Consider the following 17,843-nt stretch of genomic DNA (forward strand, 5'->3'; position numbering starts at 1 on the left):
TCAGCTCAATTAATGATATTTCTATCTGCAACGTTCGACAATGTTTGGCAACAAGGTGGCCCTGGCCTCAATTTTGTCCTCAGAGAAGCTCCGCCTCAAAGGCAGAACTAAGTTGATTGGTTGGATGAAAGCTCAGTGGGCAGAGTGTAGAGTGGCATGTCAGTGGATGGAGTTTACAGGTAATTTTGTTGTATTTATTTTCTGCATTTGAGCTAACCCTAACCCTTTTCTTAACCTAATTCTCCTAAACCTGCAACGACAAGTACATTCTGACAAAAGCTGGATCCCTTCTAGCCATGACCAGTTTACAGATGAAGGTCAAATAAAATAAATGCTTTTAAGAAGGTAGGTTGGATGTGGATGGAGGGTGTTAAATGCAGGTTGTGACTCGGAAGGTTACCAGTTCAAATCCTGGTAGCGACTTGTTTTCCAACCTTACCCAACATTCTTAACTAATCACATTTCTAATCTACACTGAACAAAAATATAAACGCAACATGCAATAATTTAAAATATTTGACTGAGTTACAGTTCATATAAGAAATAAATTCATTAGGCCCTAATCTATGGATTTCACATAACTGGGCAGTAGTGCAGCCATAGGCCCACCCACTTGGCAGCTAGGCCCACCCACTGGGGAGCCAGGCCCAGCCAATCAGAATGAGTTTGTCCCCACAAAAGGGATTTATTACAGACAGAAATACTCCTCACCACTCTTTCCCCCCTCAGACAATCCCGCGGGTGAAAAAGCCAGATGTGGAGGTCCTGGTCTGGCGTGGTTACTCGTGGTCTGCGGTTGTGAGGCTGGTCAGACATACTGCCAAAATATATAAAATGACATTGGAGACAGTTTATGGTAGAGAAATTAACATGTCATTCTCTGGCAACAGCTCTGGTGGATATTACTGCAGTCACCATGCCAGTTGCACACTCCCTCAAAACTTGAGACATCTGTGGAATTGTGTTGTGTCCCCAGCACAAGGTGCATCTGTGTATTGATCATGCTGTTTAATCAGCCTCTTGATATGCTACACCTGTCAGGTGGATGGATTATCTTGGCCAGGGCTGCCCAACCCTCTTCCTGGATATCTACTGTCCTGTAGGTTTTCAGTCCAACCCTAATTTAGCGTATCTGATACAGCTTGTTAAGGTCTTTTTGAGCAGCTAATTAGTATAATCAGGTGTGTTAAATTAGGGTTGGACTGAAAACCCTCAGGACTGTAGATCTCCAGGAAGAGGGTTGGGCAGCCCTGATCTAGCCAAAGGAGAAATGCTCACTAACAGGGATGTAAACAAATTTGTGCACAGAATTTGAAAGAAATAAGCTTTTTGTATGTATGGAAAATGTCTGGGATTTTTTTTTACCTCAGCTCATGAAACATGGGACCAACACTTTACATGTGTTTATATTTTTGTTCAGTGTACTACCTTTAAATATGTGAAAAAACAAGAGGTGTCACAGGTTTTAATCTTGCCGAAGCATTTTTTGAGAAAGTGCTTCGGCAAGGGTGGAGATCCCATCACTATCTAATGAAGCTTTTCCTCATCTACACATGGTATTAAAATGTCTTATTTTTCCTGGTCCCGCTTATTTGAGTGTGATATTTTTAGATACATTCACTCCATAGAGCAGCAGGCTGGACAGCCACAAATTCAGCTTTTAAAGGCATTTTCGTCCACAGATATCACATTTACGGTAATCTCTGCAGATTGTGACTCAATCAGAAATTACCTGTAAAATGTTGTGTGCTATAATACGGAATGGATTGAATCCCAGCCTTAAATGGTTGCATAATCCAGATCTGTTTACATGAGACATCCAGCTAGACAGTGTACCTGACTACAGGACGCATTACGCATGTTAGCACCAGGTATAAACGGGTCTCTGTAGAGGTCAATCCACAGGGTTCAGTAAATGTGTTTTATTCACAATACATCAGTATCATCATTACAATCTGGGTATTAGAAGCGCTCATTCTTTGATGTCAGCCATTGTTAACAGGTACAAAAAAATATACTGGGTAGATAACTTGAGCACTGAATTAAGACATTTGTCAAATTCCACATACAGATGGTCATATACAACCTTGTACAAATTTCTCCCAGCAACACATCTAATTGTAAAATGAGTCTTTACAGTCAGTTTCAGTATTCTTCTCTGAAGGACAGGAATCTATGGCTCAAATAATAGGAACCCAAATCAAGGTGATGAAAAAAAAGAGGGCCAACAGTAACAATTGTATTGAACGGTCATGTAGGAAGTATGCACGTCATGGAAATGTGTACAATTATTACACCAGTCCCAATGTCAATAAGACTTCCTTTACAAAGCCCTAACCCATTCTTCAGACCTGGGGTTTCCACTCTGCTCATGGCACAGACTAATAAATATCTCGGTCATCACACACAACATGAATAACCACTGCTGGAGAGTGGGAGCAACACACAAATCCACAGCTTGAGTCGTGTCCGTCTACTCCATTTTCAGGTCTCAGAGCAGGCCAAAGCCTCCCTGCTCTCCTCGAACAGTCCGTTGGTATTGAAGGGACTTTTCTGGGGTATAGATGGGCAGGCCACCAGAGCAGTGTGTTGTTGATGGGGGTAGTATCTGCAGCATGTCTATGTAGGGCCTACAGTGACCTGACCAGTAGGACGGTTGGGGAGATGGGGAGTTGAACCAGGCAGTGACTGTAGTGTCTATAGGCCCTACAGGTGACGGCCGTGACGTCTCTGCGTCTCAGTGTTTCTCCAGCGCTCTGGTCAGCAGGTCATTGAGGCGGGCGATCATGGGTCGGGGGTCGTCGTTGAGGCCCGCTGCGATCATGGCGTTGTCGTAGATCTTGAGGTCAAGGATCAGAAGGGGCACGGGTTAGAGACACATGCAAGACTGGTATAATACCACCGTCTAAAGGCTTCATCTTAGTTTGACATCTAGGAGTCGGAACACAACAGGTATGAGAGTGAAACTGACAAATAAGCGTGAAACAGATTTCCATTAAGCTCAGAGAACTATGAATGTCCCAAAGAGCCCCATTTCCAGAGAATCTAACTACCATGTTTTTTAAAATGCTGATAATGTTTGTCTCTCAACTAGTGTTGAGGGTAAATTCCATTTCAATTCAGGAAGTAAACTGAAATTACATTGTAAATGGAATGGGCCCAAACCCTGGTCTCAGCCTAATACGCCTTCAGACCCCAAAGTGTAGGGAGTGTGATCCAGGACAGTGTGATCCAGGACAGTGTGATCCAGGACAGTGTGATCCAGGACAGTGTGATCCAGGACAGTGTGATCCAGGACAGTGTACTCTACCTGCTCTAGCAGCAGTTGTGCGAGTGCAGAGTCGGACTCCTTCAGTGAGTGCATCTTCTTGATGAGGTCGTGACTACAGAGGAAAGGGAGAGCATAGACAAGCACAAATCAACACAATACTATGTTGATATTGAATACTGTGTTGTTGGGAAGGGCTTACAAGTTAAGCATTTCACTTGTGCATGTGACAAATAAAACTTGAAACTTATGGATTTGCACATAAAACGCCTTGATTTAGAGATCCCTCTCCCCTCCATCCCTCCCTTATCCCCTCCCCCTCCTGTACCCAGCGTTGATCTCCAGGGTGGGCTGCAGTATCTGGGCCCTCTCCTCTGTGCTGCGGGCCATCTGCTGGGTACGCAGGAAGTGGCGTGCGGCACCCATCTCCAGCACCGTGATCATGGCTGGGTGGGTGTCCAGACGAGGGGTCACCTAGAGGTCAGGGGGTCAAAGGTGAAGAATGAGCAGTCAGACAAACAAAGGAAACCTTACAAATTGACAGATTCTTACATACAGTTTCAAAGTCCAGTTAGCCAGTAGTTACTGTGTATATATAGGCTGGATCAAATCAGTCACACAAGACCACGGAAGAGGCCCTGGACCATTCCCTACTGGGTTATAGTGATCATGGTACAGGTAGACTAGTGTAGATAGTGATGGTAGGGTAACAGTACCCTGATGTTGGTAGACTAGTGTAGATAGTGATGGTAGGGTAACAGTACCCTGATGTTGGTAGACTAGTGTAGATAGTGATGGTAGGGTAACAGTACCCTGATGTTGGTGACTAGTGTAGATAGTGATAGTAGGGTAACAGTACCCTCATGTTGGTGACTAGTGTAGATAGTGATGGTAGGGTAACAGTACCCTGATGTTGGTGACTAGTGTAGATAGTGATGGTAGGGTAACAGTACCCTGATGTTGGTGACTAGTGTAGATAGTGATGGTAGGGTAACAGTACCCTGATGTTGGTAGACTAGTGTAGATAGTGATGGTAGGGTAACAGTACCCTGATGTTGGTGACTAGTGTAGATAGTGATGGTAGGGTAACAGTACCCTGATGTTGGTAGACTAGTGTAGATAGTGATGGTAGGGTAACAGTACCTTGATGTTGGTAGACTAGTGTAGATAGTGATGGTAGGGTAACAGTACCTTGATGTTGGTAGACTAGTGTAGATAGTGATGGTAGGGTAACAGTACCCTGATGTTGGTAGACTAGTGTAGATAGTGATGGTAGGGTAACAGTACCCTGATGTTGGTAGACTAGTGTAGATAGTGATGGTAGGGTAACAGTACCCTGATGTTGGTAGACTAGTGTAGATAGTGATGGTAGGGTAACATTACCCTGATGTTGGTAGACTAGTGTAGATAGTGATGGTAGGGTAACAGTACCCTGATGTTGGTAGACTAGTGTAGATATTGATGGTAGGGTAACAGTACCCTGATGTTGGTAGACTAGTGTAGATAGTGATGGTAGGGTAACAGTACCCTGATGTTGGTAGACTAGTGTAGATAGTGATGGTAGGGTAACAGTACCCTGATGTTGGTAGACTAGTGTAGATAGTGATAGTAGGGTAACAGTACCCTGATGTTGGTGACTAGTGTAGATAGTGATGGTAGGGTAACAGTACCCTGATGTTGGTGACTAGTGTAGATAGTGATGGTAGGGTAACAGTACCTTGATGTTGGTAGACTAGTGTAGATAGTGATGGTAGGGTCACTGTACCCTGATGTTGGTGACTAGTGTAGATAGTGATGGTAGGGTAACAGTACCTTGATGTTGGTGACTCTGTTTCCCAGATTGTTCCTCATCCAGGAGATCAGGTCCTCAGCCTGCTCCTCTGTCAGACGCTCAGAGGCTATAGACACAGGAGAGAGCACTGAGTTAGTTTTAGAGTACTTCATATTGCTGTCTGAAGCTAGGTTAACTCCTAGATTAGCTCTGTGGTTGGAGGCTAAGGGGCACATTTCACTTCGTCTCCCATCCAATTGGCGACAGATTTTCATGGGAATATTCAAAAAAATCTGCATAAAAACCTGTGCATTTTCCCACCAGAGATATGTTTTCATCAAAGTCACTTGTTGGGGATAAAGGTGGCAGGTAGCCTAGTGGTTGGAGCGTTGGACTAATAACCGAAAGGTTGCTAGATCGAATCCCCGAGCTGACAAGGTAAAAATCTGTTGTTCTGCCCCTGAACAAGACAGTTAACCCACTGTTCCTAGGCCGTCATTGTAAAGAAGAATGTGTTCTTAACTGACTTGCCCGGTTAAATAAAGAAAAGGCTGTGCGTGATGACAATGTACATAAAATACCTTTTGCAGTTTTTACTGAATAAAAAAATTAAGTAAATGGTTTTCTATTGCATTTTCAACACTACTGATGGTTCTCTCACAACATGTGTTAAATAGAGAGAGTGTCCACTCTGGTGTTGGCAGGGCGCTCCAGCCAACAGATACAGTGCTGGTATAGCCTACTGAGATTATTACGGACAAAAGGCAGCCAAGCGTCGATCAACATGTCACCAGAAGACGACCCTGGATATTTATTGGAAAGGAGCATCAAGCTCATCACTGCACTTTCATCACTCTGTGAAGTTCATCATAACTTTCATCTGTAGCCTAATAAACTGCATGCTTTCCCCAGTCCTAGTGAGAGGACCACACAATACTTACACATAAAAGCGTATCCACTGGCATTTCTCGCATAATTCATTTTACAGACACAAAAATATCCCACATTGTCCATATTTAGATTTGTCGACATTTGGAAAGTTTACCACAAATGAGCTGTTTCCCTCAGGCCTGTCATGACATCTTTTATCCGACGAACTTTACTCGCATAAAAAGGTTGGCTAGAAACCTGGTTATTGATATCCATGCATGATCAGGTGACAATGTGAGGATTTCCCCTGAAATGAATCTAACTTCACACAGCATTCAGCGACATGGTCAGAGAGAGAGATGGGTCTTACCTGGCTTGCTGTCCTGGTACTTCTCCTCCTTGTAGTGGTCCACCACAATGTCTGTTTCCACAGAGATCAGCTTCTTCTTGTCAAACTCCCTGAGGTGCAGCAGGGTGAGCTCGTCAAACTGCTCATAGCAGAACAGCACCTGGAGACAAAGAAAACGAGAGAAGGAAAAAGTTAGACACTGACAACAACTAGAGGGAGTAATGATGAAAACCTGCCCACCACTGATGAAGTGACAGACATCTATACTCCCACCATCACTTCTGTTTTATATTCCCATCTGAAAACTAGCCTGGTCCCAGATCTATGGTCGTTGTTTGACATGACAATGCTCATAGGAGTTAGCAAGCCAGCCAACAGATCTGGTAGCAGGCCATCTGAAAACAACTCACCTCCATGTCTTTCTGCTTCATGGCCTCAAAGTAGGGCGAGTGTTCAGCCAGGTGTCGGTTTGGGGCACACAGGTAGTAGATGTTACGTGTCCCGGCCTTCATACGGGAGCCGTACTCCTTCAGGTTGGTCTGCTGGCCCGCGGGTAGCACCGAAGACTCAAACCTCAGCAGCTTGCCGATGTCCTCCTGTACACAGAGCGAGAGAGACAGAAAGGACAAGAGAAGACTGAGTGATAATGAGTGTGGCACATGACTGACATAATTCACATTTCTGATTCCTAGGACATGATCCTCTTGCTCCCTTCTCCCAAAAAACCTACATGCAAACCATTTTTTCATTCTTCACACCTCCATTCCTCCACCCCAGCTGTCCCCTGTCCCAGCCTCACCCTGACGTCCTGCTCTCCCCTGTCCCAGTCGCACCCTGACTCCCTGCTCTCCCCTGTCCCAGTCTCACCCTGACGTCCTGCTCTCCCCTGTCCCAGTCTCACCCTGACTCCCTGCTCTCCCCTGTCCCAGTCTCACCCTGACTCCCTGCTCTCCCCTGTCCCAGTCTCACCCTGACTCCCTGCTCTACCCTGTCCCAGTCTCACCCTGACGTCCTGCTGTCCTGTCCCAGTCTCACCCTGACGTCCTGCTCCCCCCTGTCCCAGTCTCACCCTGACGTCCTGCTCTCCCCTGTCCCAGTCTCACCCTGACTCCCTGCTCTCCCCTGCCCCAGTCTCACCCTGACTCCCTGCTCCCCCCTGTCCCAGTCTCACCCTGACGTCCTGCTCTTCCCTGTCCCAGTCTCACCCTGATGTCCTGCTCTCCCCTGTCCCAGTCTCACCCTGACTCCCTGCTCTCCCCTGTCCCAGTCTCACCCTGACGTCCCCTGTCCCAGTCTCACCCTGACTCCCTGCTCTCCCCTGTCCCAGTCTCACCCTGACTCCCTGCTCTCCCCTGTCCCAGTCTCACCCTGACTCCCTGCTCTCCCCTGTCCCAGTCTCACCCTGACGTCCTGCTCACCCCTGTCCCAGTCTCACCCTGACGTCCTGCTCTCCCCTGTCCCAGTCTCACCCTGACGTCCTGCTCTCCCCTGTCCCAGCCCCCCAGTCTCACCCTGACTCCCTGCTCTCCCCTGTCCCAGTCTCACCCTGACTCCCTGCTCTCCCCTGTCCCAGCCCCCCAGCCTCACCCTGACTCCCTGCTCTCCCCTGTCCCAGCCCCCCAGTCTCACTCTGACTCCCTGCTCTCCCCTGTCCCAGCCCCCCAGCCTCACCCTGACTCCCTGCTCTCCCCTGTCCCAGCCCCCAGTCTCACCCTGACGTCCTGCTCTCCCCTGTCCCAGCCCCCCAGTCTCACCCTGACGTCCTGCTCTCCCCTGTCCCAGCCCCCCAGTCTCACCCTGATGTCCTGCTCTCCCCTGTCCCAGCCCCCCAGTCTCACCCTGACTCCCTGCTCTCCCCTGTCCCAGCCCCCCAATCTCACCCTGATGTCCTGCTCTCCCCTGTCCCAGCCCCCCAATCTCACCCTGATGTCCTGCTCTCCCCTGTCCCAGCCCCCCAGTCTCACCCTGACTTCCTGCTCCTGCGTGGTGACGATACCCTCCCTGATGAACAGGCCGTAGTCCTCAAAGAACTTGGCGTACTTCTCAGGTTCCTTCTTACTCTGGTCCATCAGGAACTTGATGATACGCTGCTGTAGCACGTCCCTCAGCTTCCTGTAGAGAGAGAGAGAGAGACAGAGAGATGGAAAGCATGAAAGAGGGAGAGAAGCGGAGATCATGAGAGAATAAAAGGGAGTGAGAGAGCCATGGATGTAAGGGAGCAGGAGTAGAAAGGTGCTGTACTGAAGAGGGGTGATGTACTACAGACTAGCAATAGGAGGGTCATCGTCTGGAAAGAGCTGATGTTGTAGGGCTCCAGTCTCACCTGATGAGGGTGCTCTCCTGTAGCAGCTCTCTGCTCAGGTTCAATGGGATATCCTCACTGTCCACCACACCTGTATACACAAATACATAAACACACTGTTATACTGTAACACTAGCATTTACAATCAACAAAGTATCCAGAAAGAGACAGACAAGGAAACACACCAGAGGGCAGATGTGAGGGGAAAGATGAAGGGAGACATTAAGATGGGCACAGCTGAGGAGGTACTGAGTAAAGACTGACCTCTAAGGAAGCGTAGCCACTTGGGCAGGATTTCAGTGGCCTTGGTCTGGATGAGAACCTTCCTGCTGTACAGAGCCACGCTGGAGCCCATCTCTCTGCTCACGTCAAACATGGATGGCTTCTGCTCACACATTGACACACGTTAATATTACAGGCAGTCATGAACATACCGAGACGTCAACATTTACAACTGTGGTGTTCATTATGTCACAGAGCCTTGACCTCAGAAAGATCTCCTTTAACATCACTTATTAGTTTCTCTTTTCCTCAACAAGTATCTTTGCTCCCTTCCTCTCCCCAGTCACACCCTTGGTGCCCAAGTGCCCCCTACCCCTCAGTGCCCCCTACCCCCACTCCCCAGCCCATCCCAGCCCTCTGCTCCCAACCCCCCCTCTCCTCACCACGTCTGGGACGTAGAAGATGGAGCGGATGTTGACGGGGGCGTCAGCGCGGTAGTGCAGTGTGTAACGGGGCTTGTCATACGACTGAGCCACGTAACGGTAGAACTCCTCGTGCTGCCACTCACTGATGGACTTGGGTTCCATCATCCACAGGGCCTGGGGAGGGACGTTAATATACCGGATGGATACACTGTTACACACAGAGCATGCAGGCAGGCAGACACACACTCACTGCACAGATGGGCAGAGAGACACACACTCCACTCCAAAATAGGACTAATTACTGGGAATCAGTCAACAAGTTTTCAGAACCAATAAGTTGTCAGGGCCAATTAATGTATCAATCAGTTTGTCTCGACTTTGTTTCCCTTCCTGATAAGTTGATTCCCTCTAGTTGAATCCATGTGGACGTCACTTAATCGATAGGTCCAGCAATTCAACTAATCCACACCAACAACCCCATGAAGGACATAAGCCATAACAATCAGAGCGGTCCAATGAAAATCAATCGCTGTGGTCCATCTCAGCCCTGTAAGAAGTCGCTAGAACCAGAAGAGTGGGCCAGGTGCTCACCTGGAGAGTGTTGAGTCGTCGTCCGTTCAGGAAGATGGGGAAACTGACAAAGTTGCTGTATTTGGTCACCACCTCTGCAACAACATGACATCTGTTAGTCCTGCCTGGACAAGCAGCAAGCCTCCAAGGCTTACCCAGACTGACATTAATCTGACAGGAACGTTTACGCATGTTGAAGGTCTACTACGCATGTGGAATGTCTATAAAAGACAGTACAGTTATCAAAGGGGTCTTGTATGGTCCATACCTTTGACTCTGTCCTCAGCAGAGAACTCCTTGCAGTCATCCTTGAGGTGCAGCACTATCTTAGTGCCTGGTCTGACCCCACTTGCCTCAGCTATCTCAAACACTCCAGACCTGGGGAGCAGAGATCACACTGTGGTCCGTATCTTTTACATCAAACATATTCAAATGTGTTACTAAGACAAACCTCGCTATCACGCCCTATTCTCCCACAATCCATCGACCTACCTGTCACCTCTCCATCCCTTCTCTCTCCCTCTTCATCCTCCTCTTTCTCACCATCCCTTCCTCTTTTCACACTAATCAAATTCCTCCCCTCTCCATCTCTCCCTCCTCTCCTACCCATCAGAGGACCACTTGTATCCGGGGCTGCTGGGCTCGGCTGACTGGGAGTAGACGTCCACACGGTCAGCCACCATGAAGGCCGAGTAGAAACCCACGCCAAACTGACCAATGATGGAGCTGCTGGCCTCCGCCTGGCTCTGCAGGGCGTCCAGGAAAGCCTAGGAAGGAGGGATGGGGGATAGAAAGAGGAAGCAGGGGTAAAATGTGAATTGAAAGGAAAAGAGACAGCAACAAAAGTGAGCAAATTGATGAAAGGAGAAAGCTTAGGCCCTGACATTGTAATTGAATGAGATTGTAGATAATGATAAATGTGGGGCGGGACGATACCAGTATGTTGTTACAGAGATAGTGACCACTCATTAGTAACGTGGCAAAGAAACAATCCACAAATGATATTTCATTTTTTAATGAAAACAGCCCTACTGTTGGAAACAAACATCATTACGCTGTCATCCAGAGTCATGTCATTATTTTCCAAGCTATGGTACAATATTTTACATACAGCAGGTTTTTAAAAGGACCAAAGAGTTGCCTGCTTTGTGTTTTCATTTTTGCCATGGAAAGAATATTGTGATACTGGTATTGTCACAGCCCTATAATAGATTTTTTGAATATTCCTCAAGTCATGGGAATTAAAACATTAAAAAAAGTGGGAAGGCAGATAACGGGGAGATGTAAGAGAGGTAACAACGATAAGGGAGCTAGGTTTACCTTGGATCCAGAGCGAGCGATAGTCCCCAGGTTGGCCACCAGCTCCTCTTGGTTCATCCCAACTCCTGTGTCCTAAAAGAGGAAGGTATATTTTGATAAATAGGCTGCTGTTAAGCCATCACCAAGAGGAAAGGACCACTTGGTAGTACATTCCTCCCTATCTTTGGAACTACAGCCAGCTGTCAGAACTACAGCCAGCAGGTTTTATAACTGTGAAAGTTCTGTTTCATCCACCAGGTGGCAGACTGTGCTATACAGAACTTTGAAATGATGAATAGAAAGATCTAACAGTGATTATGTGCATTTTAAGTCGATCAAATGAGCATTTCATGATGATTCATGACTTAAATAATTCTAAGATAGGATACAAATTTAAATAAACTCTTAAAAGCATGTTACCAGTTACCACAGCCACCCTACTCCCTCATCCTGGTTTGAGCGTACCTGGATGGTGAAGGTGCCCTTGGCCTGGTCCGTCTGTAGGTGGATCTCCATGGGGGCCGTGTCGCCCCCTCCCGTTATCAGCTTGTGGCGCAGCTTCTCCAGGGCGTCGCTGCCATTGGAGATCAGCTCACGGATGAACACCTGAGCAATGGGCCAGGGTGGAAAAGGTTAAAAACACAATATCTTAGCGTAAGGTTCCTGAAATACCTAGCTAGATACAGCAAGCACATTATCACTGGTCCATCAGTTAGTAATTTATATACATTCAATCAGTTCTCAAGTTGCTGTGACCGGTCAGACCATCACTCACCTCCTTCTCAGAGTACAGAGATCTAGCAACAATGTCCAAGAGTTTCTTGGTCTCAGCCTGGAACTCATGCTTGGAAAATGTGCCTGGACAAATCAGATTGAAAACTGTTAACTTCCTTAGCTTTGCATGCTAAGGACACTAGATGTGGACTAAAGTATATCATAAGCAGCACAAAATATCCAGTGTCCATTCATGTTGCCAAAGCATAATACTAGAGTTTCAATTGTTAAAGCCCAGAACTGAGAATGTTAGCTAACAACAGATCAGAGGTCAGAAAACATATCACCTTGGACATTCTCTGTGTCTTGGATGATTGTGTGCAGGGGTTCTTCAGGATCTTTATCCTCTGCCTCTTGAATATTCTCTACTTCTTCAACCTTCTCCGTCGCAGGAGCTTTCTCAGCTTCTAGAACCTTGTCTGTATCCAGAGGGACTTTCTCAGCTTCCTTGGTGCTGTAGTAGGAACACTGGGTGAGACCGAGGCCTGGATGGCTGGGGTTCCACATGCCGTTTCTGGACCATTGTTTCTGCTGCTGCCTGACATGGGCATCTGTTGACAGGAGGGGATAGGTGGGGTGTGAGGTCATGCAATCATCATATTGAATATTCAAACGCATTGAGTGTCCTTGCCTTGGATTTATCTGATGCAACATGAATGCAAGTTTACAATGAAGTTGTAGGTTAGGCCAAGGATACATCCTTGGTAAAGATTCTGGTCGTCTGTGCTGCGGTACGGGGCAGACATGCAACTGTCCCCATATTTATATACAATGGTCTGGTCACATATGTAATTCATTCACCAGATGCCAAATATCAAAATAAGCTAGCTAGCTCAAACAAAAATAGTATGATGGCTAGTTAGTCACATGTCAATAAACACCGCATTCCACAGCCGTCGACACGTTCATGTTGCATATGACAGGGAGTGATCTTGTGTAATATAACGTTAGGCTAAGCACGCTAACGTTGGTTAGCTCATATAACTGCAGTGCTTTAGCTAACTAACTAACGTTAGCGAGCGGCTTACCTTCACTGAATGGCCCTACAGTCCTACTACCCAATCCTCGTCCATAAAACAGGAGCCTGGAGTTGGCCCTTTGAGAAGAACCCAAAGCGAATTTGAACAATTTCAGGCACCGAGACATCTTTGACAGAGCAAGAGGTCGTTTGACCTATTCAACACACGCTAAACAGAAGTGCGACAACTGCAAGCACAAGTAGGACCTCTTACGGTCGCACAAAGATTACGTAATTCAAGCTACTAACACATTGCCTGCGTAGAGAGATGTGAGAAATAAATGAAAATAAGGGCATTAGACAGAAGACTTTGGTGCAAATGAAAAACCCCATTCCCAGCATAAGCTACTTTTGCATTAAGACAAATCTACAATGCAAGACAGGAAAAGGTATACATGTTTAAAGTTGTCAATTCCAAACGTCCCAATATTTACCTTTGATTGAAGGTCATTGTGGTGTATACTGTTAGGGGTTAACTGTGCAGCAATCAATTATTTTACAGTATGTCTGCAACCACCAATATGGCACGTTTTGCTGTAAGTAATCAAGTCATCTTTTGGTAAACCATTACATGATGCTGAAGTACAGAAAGTTGCACCATCTGCATGCACACAATACATGTAAAATATACAAAACACCATTGTCTGTTTGCACACAGTTTATTTAACAATATGGTATATAAGTACGAAATGAGTCATTTTTAACCAGTTTGTACAGTGATTCATTCTTCTTTTTCTGCATATTTACATTGTCAACCTGCATGATTTACAACAGTGAACAGTTTCACCTCAATTCAAGTTTAATGCAAGAGGAAAAAAAGATGCACAGAATGCTCTTCAATCACAAATCAGCAAGCAGTCCAAAAGGTACACTCCCCCGCCACAGTTAAGCTCGGGGGGGGGGGGGGGATCAAGACTTCAGATCGAAGGATAAACAAAGCAACAAAGATGTCCAACATCTGGACGACAGAAATACTGGTTCCAAGCCAGTAGAAAACGAACATTCCGGCAGCTGTGGATGAAGGAGCATTTGTGAGAGTCAGTTGTTCACACCTGAACGTGGTGTTTGGGTGTGCGATAGTTCCTAGCTCTATACAAATACGTTAATATCCCACAAGGACTCTTCTGCAGTACGGAAAGAAAATAAGTCTCACCTAAAGGCATGTGCCCTTTTTGAAAAATGGTACATTAGAATAATAAATTAGCCAGGAATGAAGAGGGAGCAAAGATGCAAAACCTGGCACAAAAGGTTCAGACAAAATTATTTTACAATCTTCAACACAAAAACACTATGATTTTTTTTGCAAAGGTACAAAATAAAAACATTGAAAAATAAAATGAGACTTGTTTTGAGAAGGTGTCATTTAAAAAAGTCCATACCAGAGACATAAAAAAATAATACAAATGAAAACAAAATTATTTTCATGGCTGGTCTGAACCCCAAAATATGTGTTCCCCCCCATTCTCCTCTTTAAACAGCAATAATTATTCAAATCCCTCCGTTTTGTTGGAAGAAATAGCAGTCCCTTGGTTTAAGGAAAGGTTCACAGTCCTTAGGCCTCATCTCTTTACATAGCAGTCAGTACAAAAAGTTGTTTGTGGAAAACCGAGAAAACCAAACAAGTCTCGTCAGAAAATGCTACAATCCTTCAACAAACTTCTCGAGTGTGTCTCCTGTGGTGTCGCCCACTATATTCAAGTCATTGCTAAGCCTGCCACGGCTGGGCGTGTTAAGCTGCGGGAGCATGGCGCTCTGCTCGGGCGTGCCCATGTGTCCCTGGTCCATGGAGCCTGGCATGAGGCCGCCCAGACTGGGGTGGGGTGAGCCGGAGTGGAGGTTGGCGTGCTGGGGTGAGGGATGGGGCTGTATCCGGGGGGAGGGGCTGGAATGTGGGGGCTGCTGTGAAGGAGGGTGGGGCGACTGCACCGGGGCTGGAGACCTAACCTGGTTGCCCAGGGCGTTGCCCATTGCCTGGCCAGGCAGGTGAGCTCCTCCCTGGGGTTGTCCTTGAAGCATGTGGGGCTGGGGGCTCATGGAGTTGGCCTGGGCTGGAGAGCCCATCTGCTGCTTCAGCATCTGTTGTTGCTGCTGGAGCATCCTCTGCTGGAGGAGGTTTTGGGCCTGGGGCCCGTCCATGCCCATGCCGGGCTGCCCCATCTGGGCCATGGGGGGGAGCTGCATGGCCCTCTGCTGCTGCATGCGGAGCTGGGAGTAGCTGGCTGCTCCTCCCTGCTGCTGGGGGAACTGGCCTGGAAGGCCCTGGGGCATGGCTCCTTGCTGTTGTTGTTGTTGCTGCTGCTGCTGCTGCTGCTGCTGCTGCATCTGTTGCATCCGGAGCAGCTGCCTGCGGTAGAGCTGGGGGTTGCCGTGGTGTGCGGTGGCGTTCATCAGCTGTTGTCCCTGTGGGCCCATGGTGGCCATACCCTGGGGGCCACCAACCTGCTGAGGGCCAGACTGCTGCTGCTGGGGGGACATGCCAACCCCCGGCCTCTGCTGCACCGCCCCAGCCTGCATGGCAGCAGCCATGGCCTGCATCCCAGCCTGGCCTCCCAGGATCGCCTGGGGGTTCTGCTGCTGCTGTTGTTGGGGGTTCTGCTGCTGCTGCTGGCCCGGTAGTTGGCTTGCCTGGTACTTGGCCGTGCGCTGCTTGATGAAGGCGGCCATGAGGTGAGGGTTGGACTTGAGGATGTTGAGCACCTGCTGCTGCTGCTGGGGAGAGCTGGGCGACTTGAGGGTCCTCAGAAGGTCCTGCAGGGCATTGGGGGCGATGTTTCCCGGGATGCCCCGGGGCATGCCCCCTTGTTGCTGGGGCGTCATGCCCTGCTGCTGAGGGGGACCCTGGGGGGGCATGTGGACCCCACCGGGCATCTGAAGGCCGGGCTGCTGCTGCATCATGGGCCGCTGCTGCATCAACTGAGTGGAGTTTCCCTGAGCCTGTTGGGGGGCCATGGGGCCACCTTGCTGGGGTAGGCCTTGCTGCTGTTGTTGGACCGCTTGGGGGTTCTGGAGGGGGTTCTGCAGCATCCCCCCCTGGGGGCCCCACTGGCCCTGCTGCATGGCCTGCATCACCTGGGGGCCCCGGGGCCCCATCATTTGCTGCATCTGCCCTGGCCCCATCTGGCCTTGCATAGGCCCCACCATGCGGGGGTGGTTGATGGGCACACCGTTGGGCATGTTCATGTAGTTCTGTTGTTGTTGTTGCTGCTGCTGCTGCTTGGCCTTGGCCACCATCTCTATGTGCCGGGCCATCTTCATAGCGGCCAGTGGGGGCGGTTGTTGTTGTTGGGGAATCTGTTGTTGTTGTTGTTGGGGGGGCATGTTGGGCAGGGGCGACTGCACCTGATGTAGGGGGGAAGACTGGGGCCCTGGCTTTCCCCCTTGTGGAACCGGCGTTGGCGGCTGGCTGGTGCGCCCGTTGTTGGGAAAGCCGGGTTGTTGTTGGGCCATGCCGGCTGTCACGTTGGGGGGTGGCTGCTGCTGGGGCTGGCTGATGGGTAAGGACGGCTGGGGGGTGTGGGTGGGCGTGCTGGGGGTCTGTCCGCCTGAAGTGGGGGTGCCGGGGGTGGCTGAGGTAGGTGGCGACGGCAGGCTCTGAGGTGCCATGCCCCGCCCGGCCATAGTGGCCATTCTTCTCCTCATCATCTGAGCCTGTTGTAAGCGGTGCTGGAGCTGCTGCTGCCTCAGCTTGTGCTTTATGTTCAGACAGAAGGGCACGGGACACTTGTTCTCCTGGCAGTGTTTGGCGTGGTAGCAGCACAGGGCGATGAGCTGCTTGCACACGGGGCAGCCACCGTTGGTCTTGCGCTTGCAACCTTTGGTGTGCTGCACCACGCGCTTCATCTTCTGGCATGAGGGCAGCGAGCAGTTGGCGTTGCGGCACTGACAGGCGTGGACCAGGGACTGGATGCAGCGCTGGATGGAGAGGCGACGGGATTCTTGGGGACTCTGGGAGGCCTCGCCCCCGGCACCGCCCGCTCCGTTGCTGTCGTCGTCCAGCCCGAGGCCCCACTTAACCATCTTGTGCTCGTGGCCCTTGGCAGCGTAGCAGTTGATGCATAGGTCAAAGTCCTGCGAGAGAGAAAACACCACAAATCACGGTTACACTCATAATAATGTTTCTATGGTTACACACTCCCAGCCCCGCACACACATACCTGCACCAACTTGTTACAAATGTGATGACATTTAATCACAAAATGTATTTAAGGTCCAGCGCAGTCAAAAAAGTGATTTTCCTGTGTTTTATGCATTTCCACATTATGAGGTTGGAATAATACTGTCAAATATTTAAAATTGGGATAACGCCCCTTTTAGTGTAAGAGCGGTTTGGAAAGACCACCTGAAATTTCTGCCTGTTTTGGTGGGATGGAGTTTTGGCCTTCCAAGGTGACATAACCAGGCGGTAAATTAGTTAATAGATCAATAAGAAAAAGTATTCCAAACCTCTCTGCCAATAACAGCTAATTTTCAGTTTTACCCTCGCCACTCAAGCCACTCCCAGACAGTCCCAGCAAAAATCTTACTTGAGAAATGTCTGTGCTAAGCTTCTTTTTTTTGGACCATTTATATTGAAACAATAACATTAAGGTCATTAATTGTTACCCGGAAATGATTTGATAGAGATAAAAACAGCTGCATTAGACCTTTAAAATAATTTGACAATTTATCGATTATCTTGCAAGAGCATGTTTCCCCAGAATTCCCACACTGTCCAATTTGCATAATACCCGCCCCAACGTTAACATATACTTTGAATAAACAATAAATTATGCTCCAAGTTAACTTTTTTAGAGTGAAGTATTAACATCATACAAGTGTGATGTGTGACAAAGTATACTATAATGTCTAAAAAGCAAAAAGTAATATACTTACAAAATGCACAATTTTAAAGTGAAATAAACATACAATAAAGTACATTCATTGCTTTCAGTTAAAAAAAGTGAATTGACAATATCCATGTATTTACATGCTGTCA

At 48.1% G+C, this 17,843-nt stretch overlaps 2 protein-coding genes across 4 annotated transcripts in view; both read right to left on the bottom strand.

Annotated features, from left to right (window-relative positions):
- Positions 1-1,900: 1,900 nt before the first annotated feature.
- On the bottom strand, positions 1,901-13,054 carry LOC115206424 (heat shock protein 75 kDa, mitochondrial). Its single transcript, XM_029773415.1, has 18 exons — positions 12,879-13,054; positions 12,138-12,401; positions 11,852-11,934; positions 11,542-11,682; positions 11,098-11,169; positions 10,384-10,544; positions 10,046-10,155; positions 9,799-9,872; positions 9,226-9,381; positions 8,825-8,945; positions 8,582-8,651; positions 8,223-8,370; positions 6,669-6,854; positions 6,280-6,418; positions 5,081-5,166; positions 3,597-3,742; positions 3,311-3,383; positions 1,901-2,839 (listed from the first exon to the last, which is right to left on the bottom strand). The coding sequence occupies exons 1-18, from the start codon at positions 12,994-12,996 to the stop codon at positions 2,738-2,740; spliced, it is 2,250 nt and encodes a 749-aa protein (XP_029629275.1). The 5' UTR covers positions 12,997-13,054; the 3' UTR covers positions 1,901-2,737.
- A 454-nt stretch (positions 13,055-13,508) lies between these two features.
- Positions 13,509-17,843, bottom strand: part of LOC115206430 (CREB-binding protein) — an 84,148-nt gene continuing 79,813 nt past the window's right edge. For all 3 annotated transcript variants that reach the window (XM_029773447.1, XM_029773437.1, XM_029773428.1), the window contains one exon: positions 13,509-16,936. In XM_029773447.1, coding sequence (XP_029629307.1) covers positions 14,507-16,936 — 2,430 coding nt within the window. In that variant the 3' untranslated portion in view covers positions 13,509-14,506. The remainder of the gene's footprint in view (positions 16,937-17,843) is intronic.

This window comes from Salmo trutta, chromosome 1 (genome assembly GCF_901001165.1).
Source record: "Salmo trutta chromosome 1, fSalTru1.1, whole genome shotgun sequence".
Taxonomy (NCBI): domain Eukaryota; kingdom Metazoa; phylum Chordata; class Actinopteri; order Salmoniformes; family Salmonidae; genus Salmo; species Salmo trutta.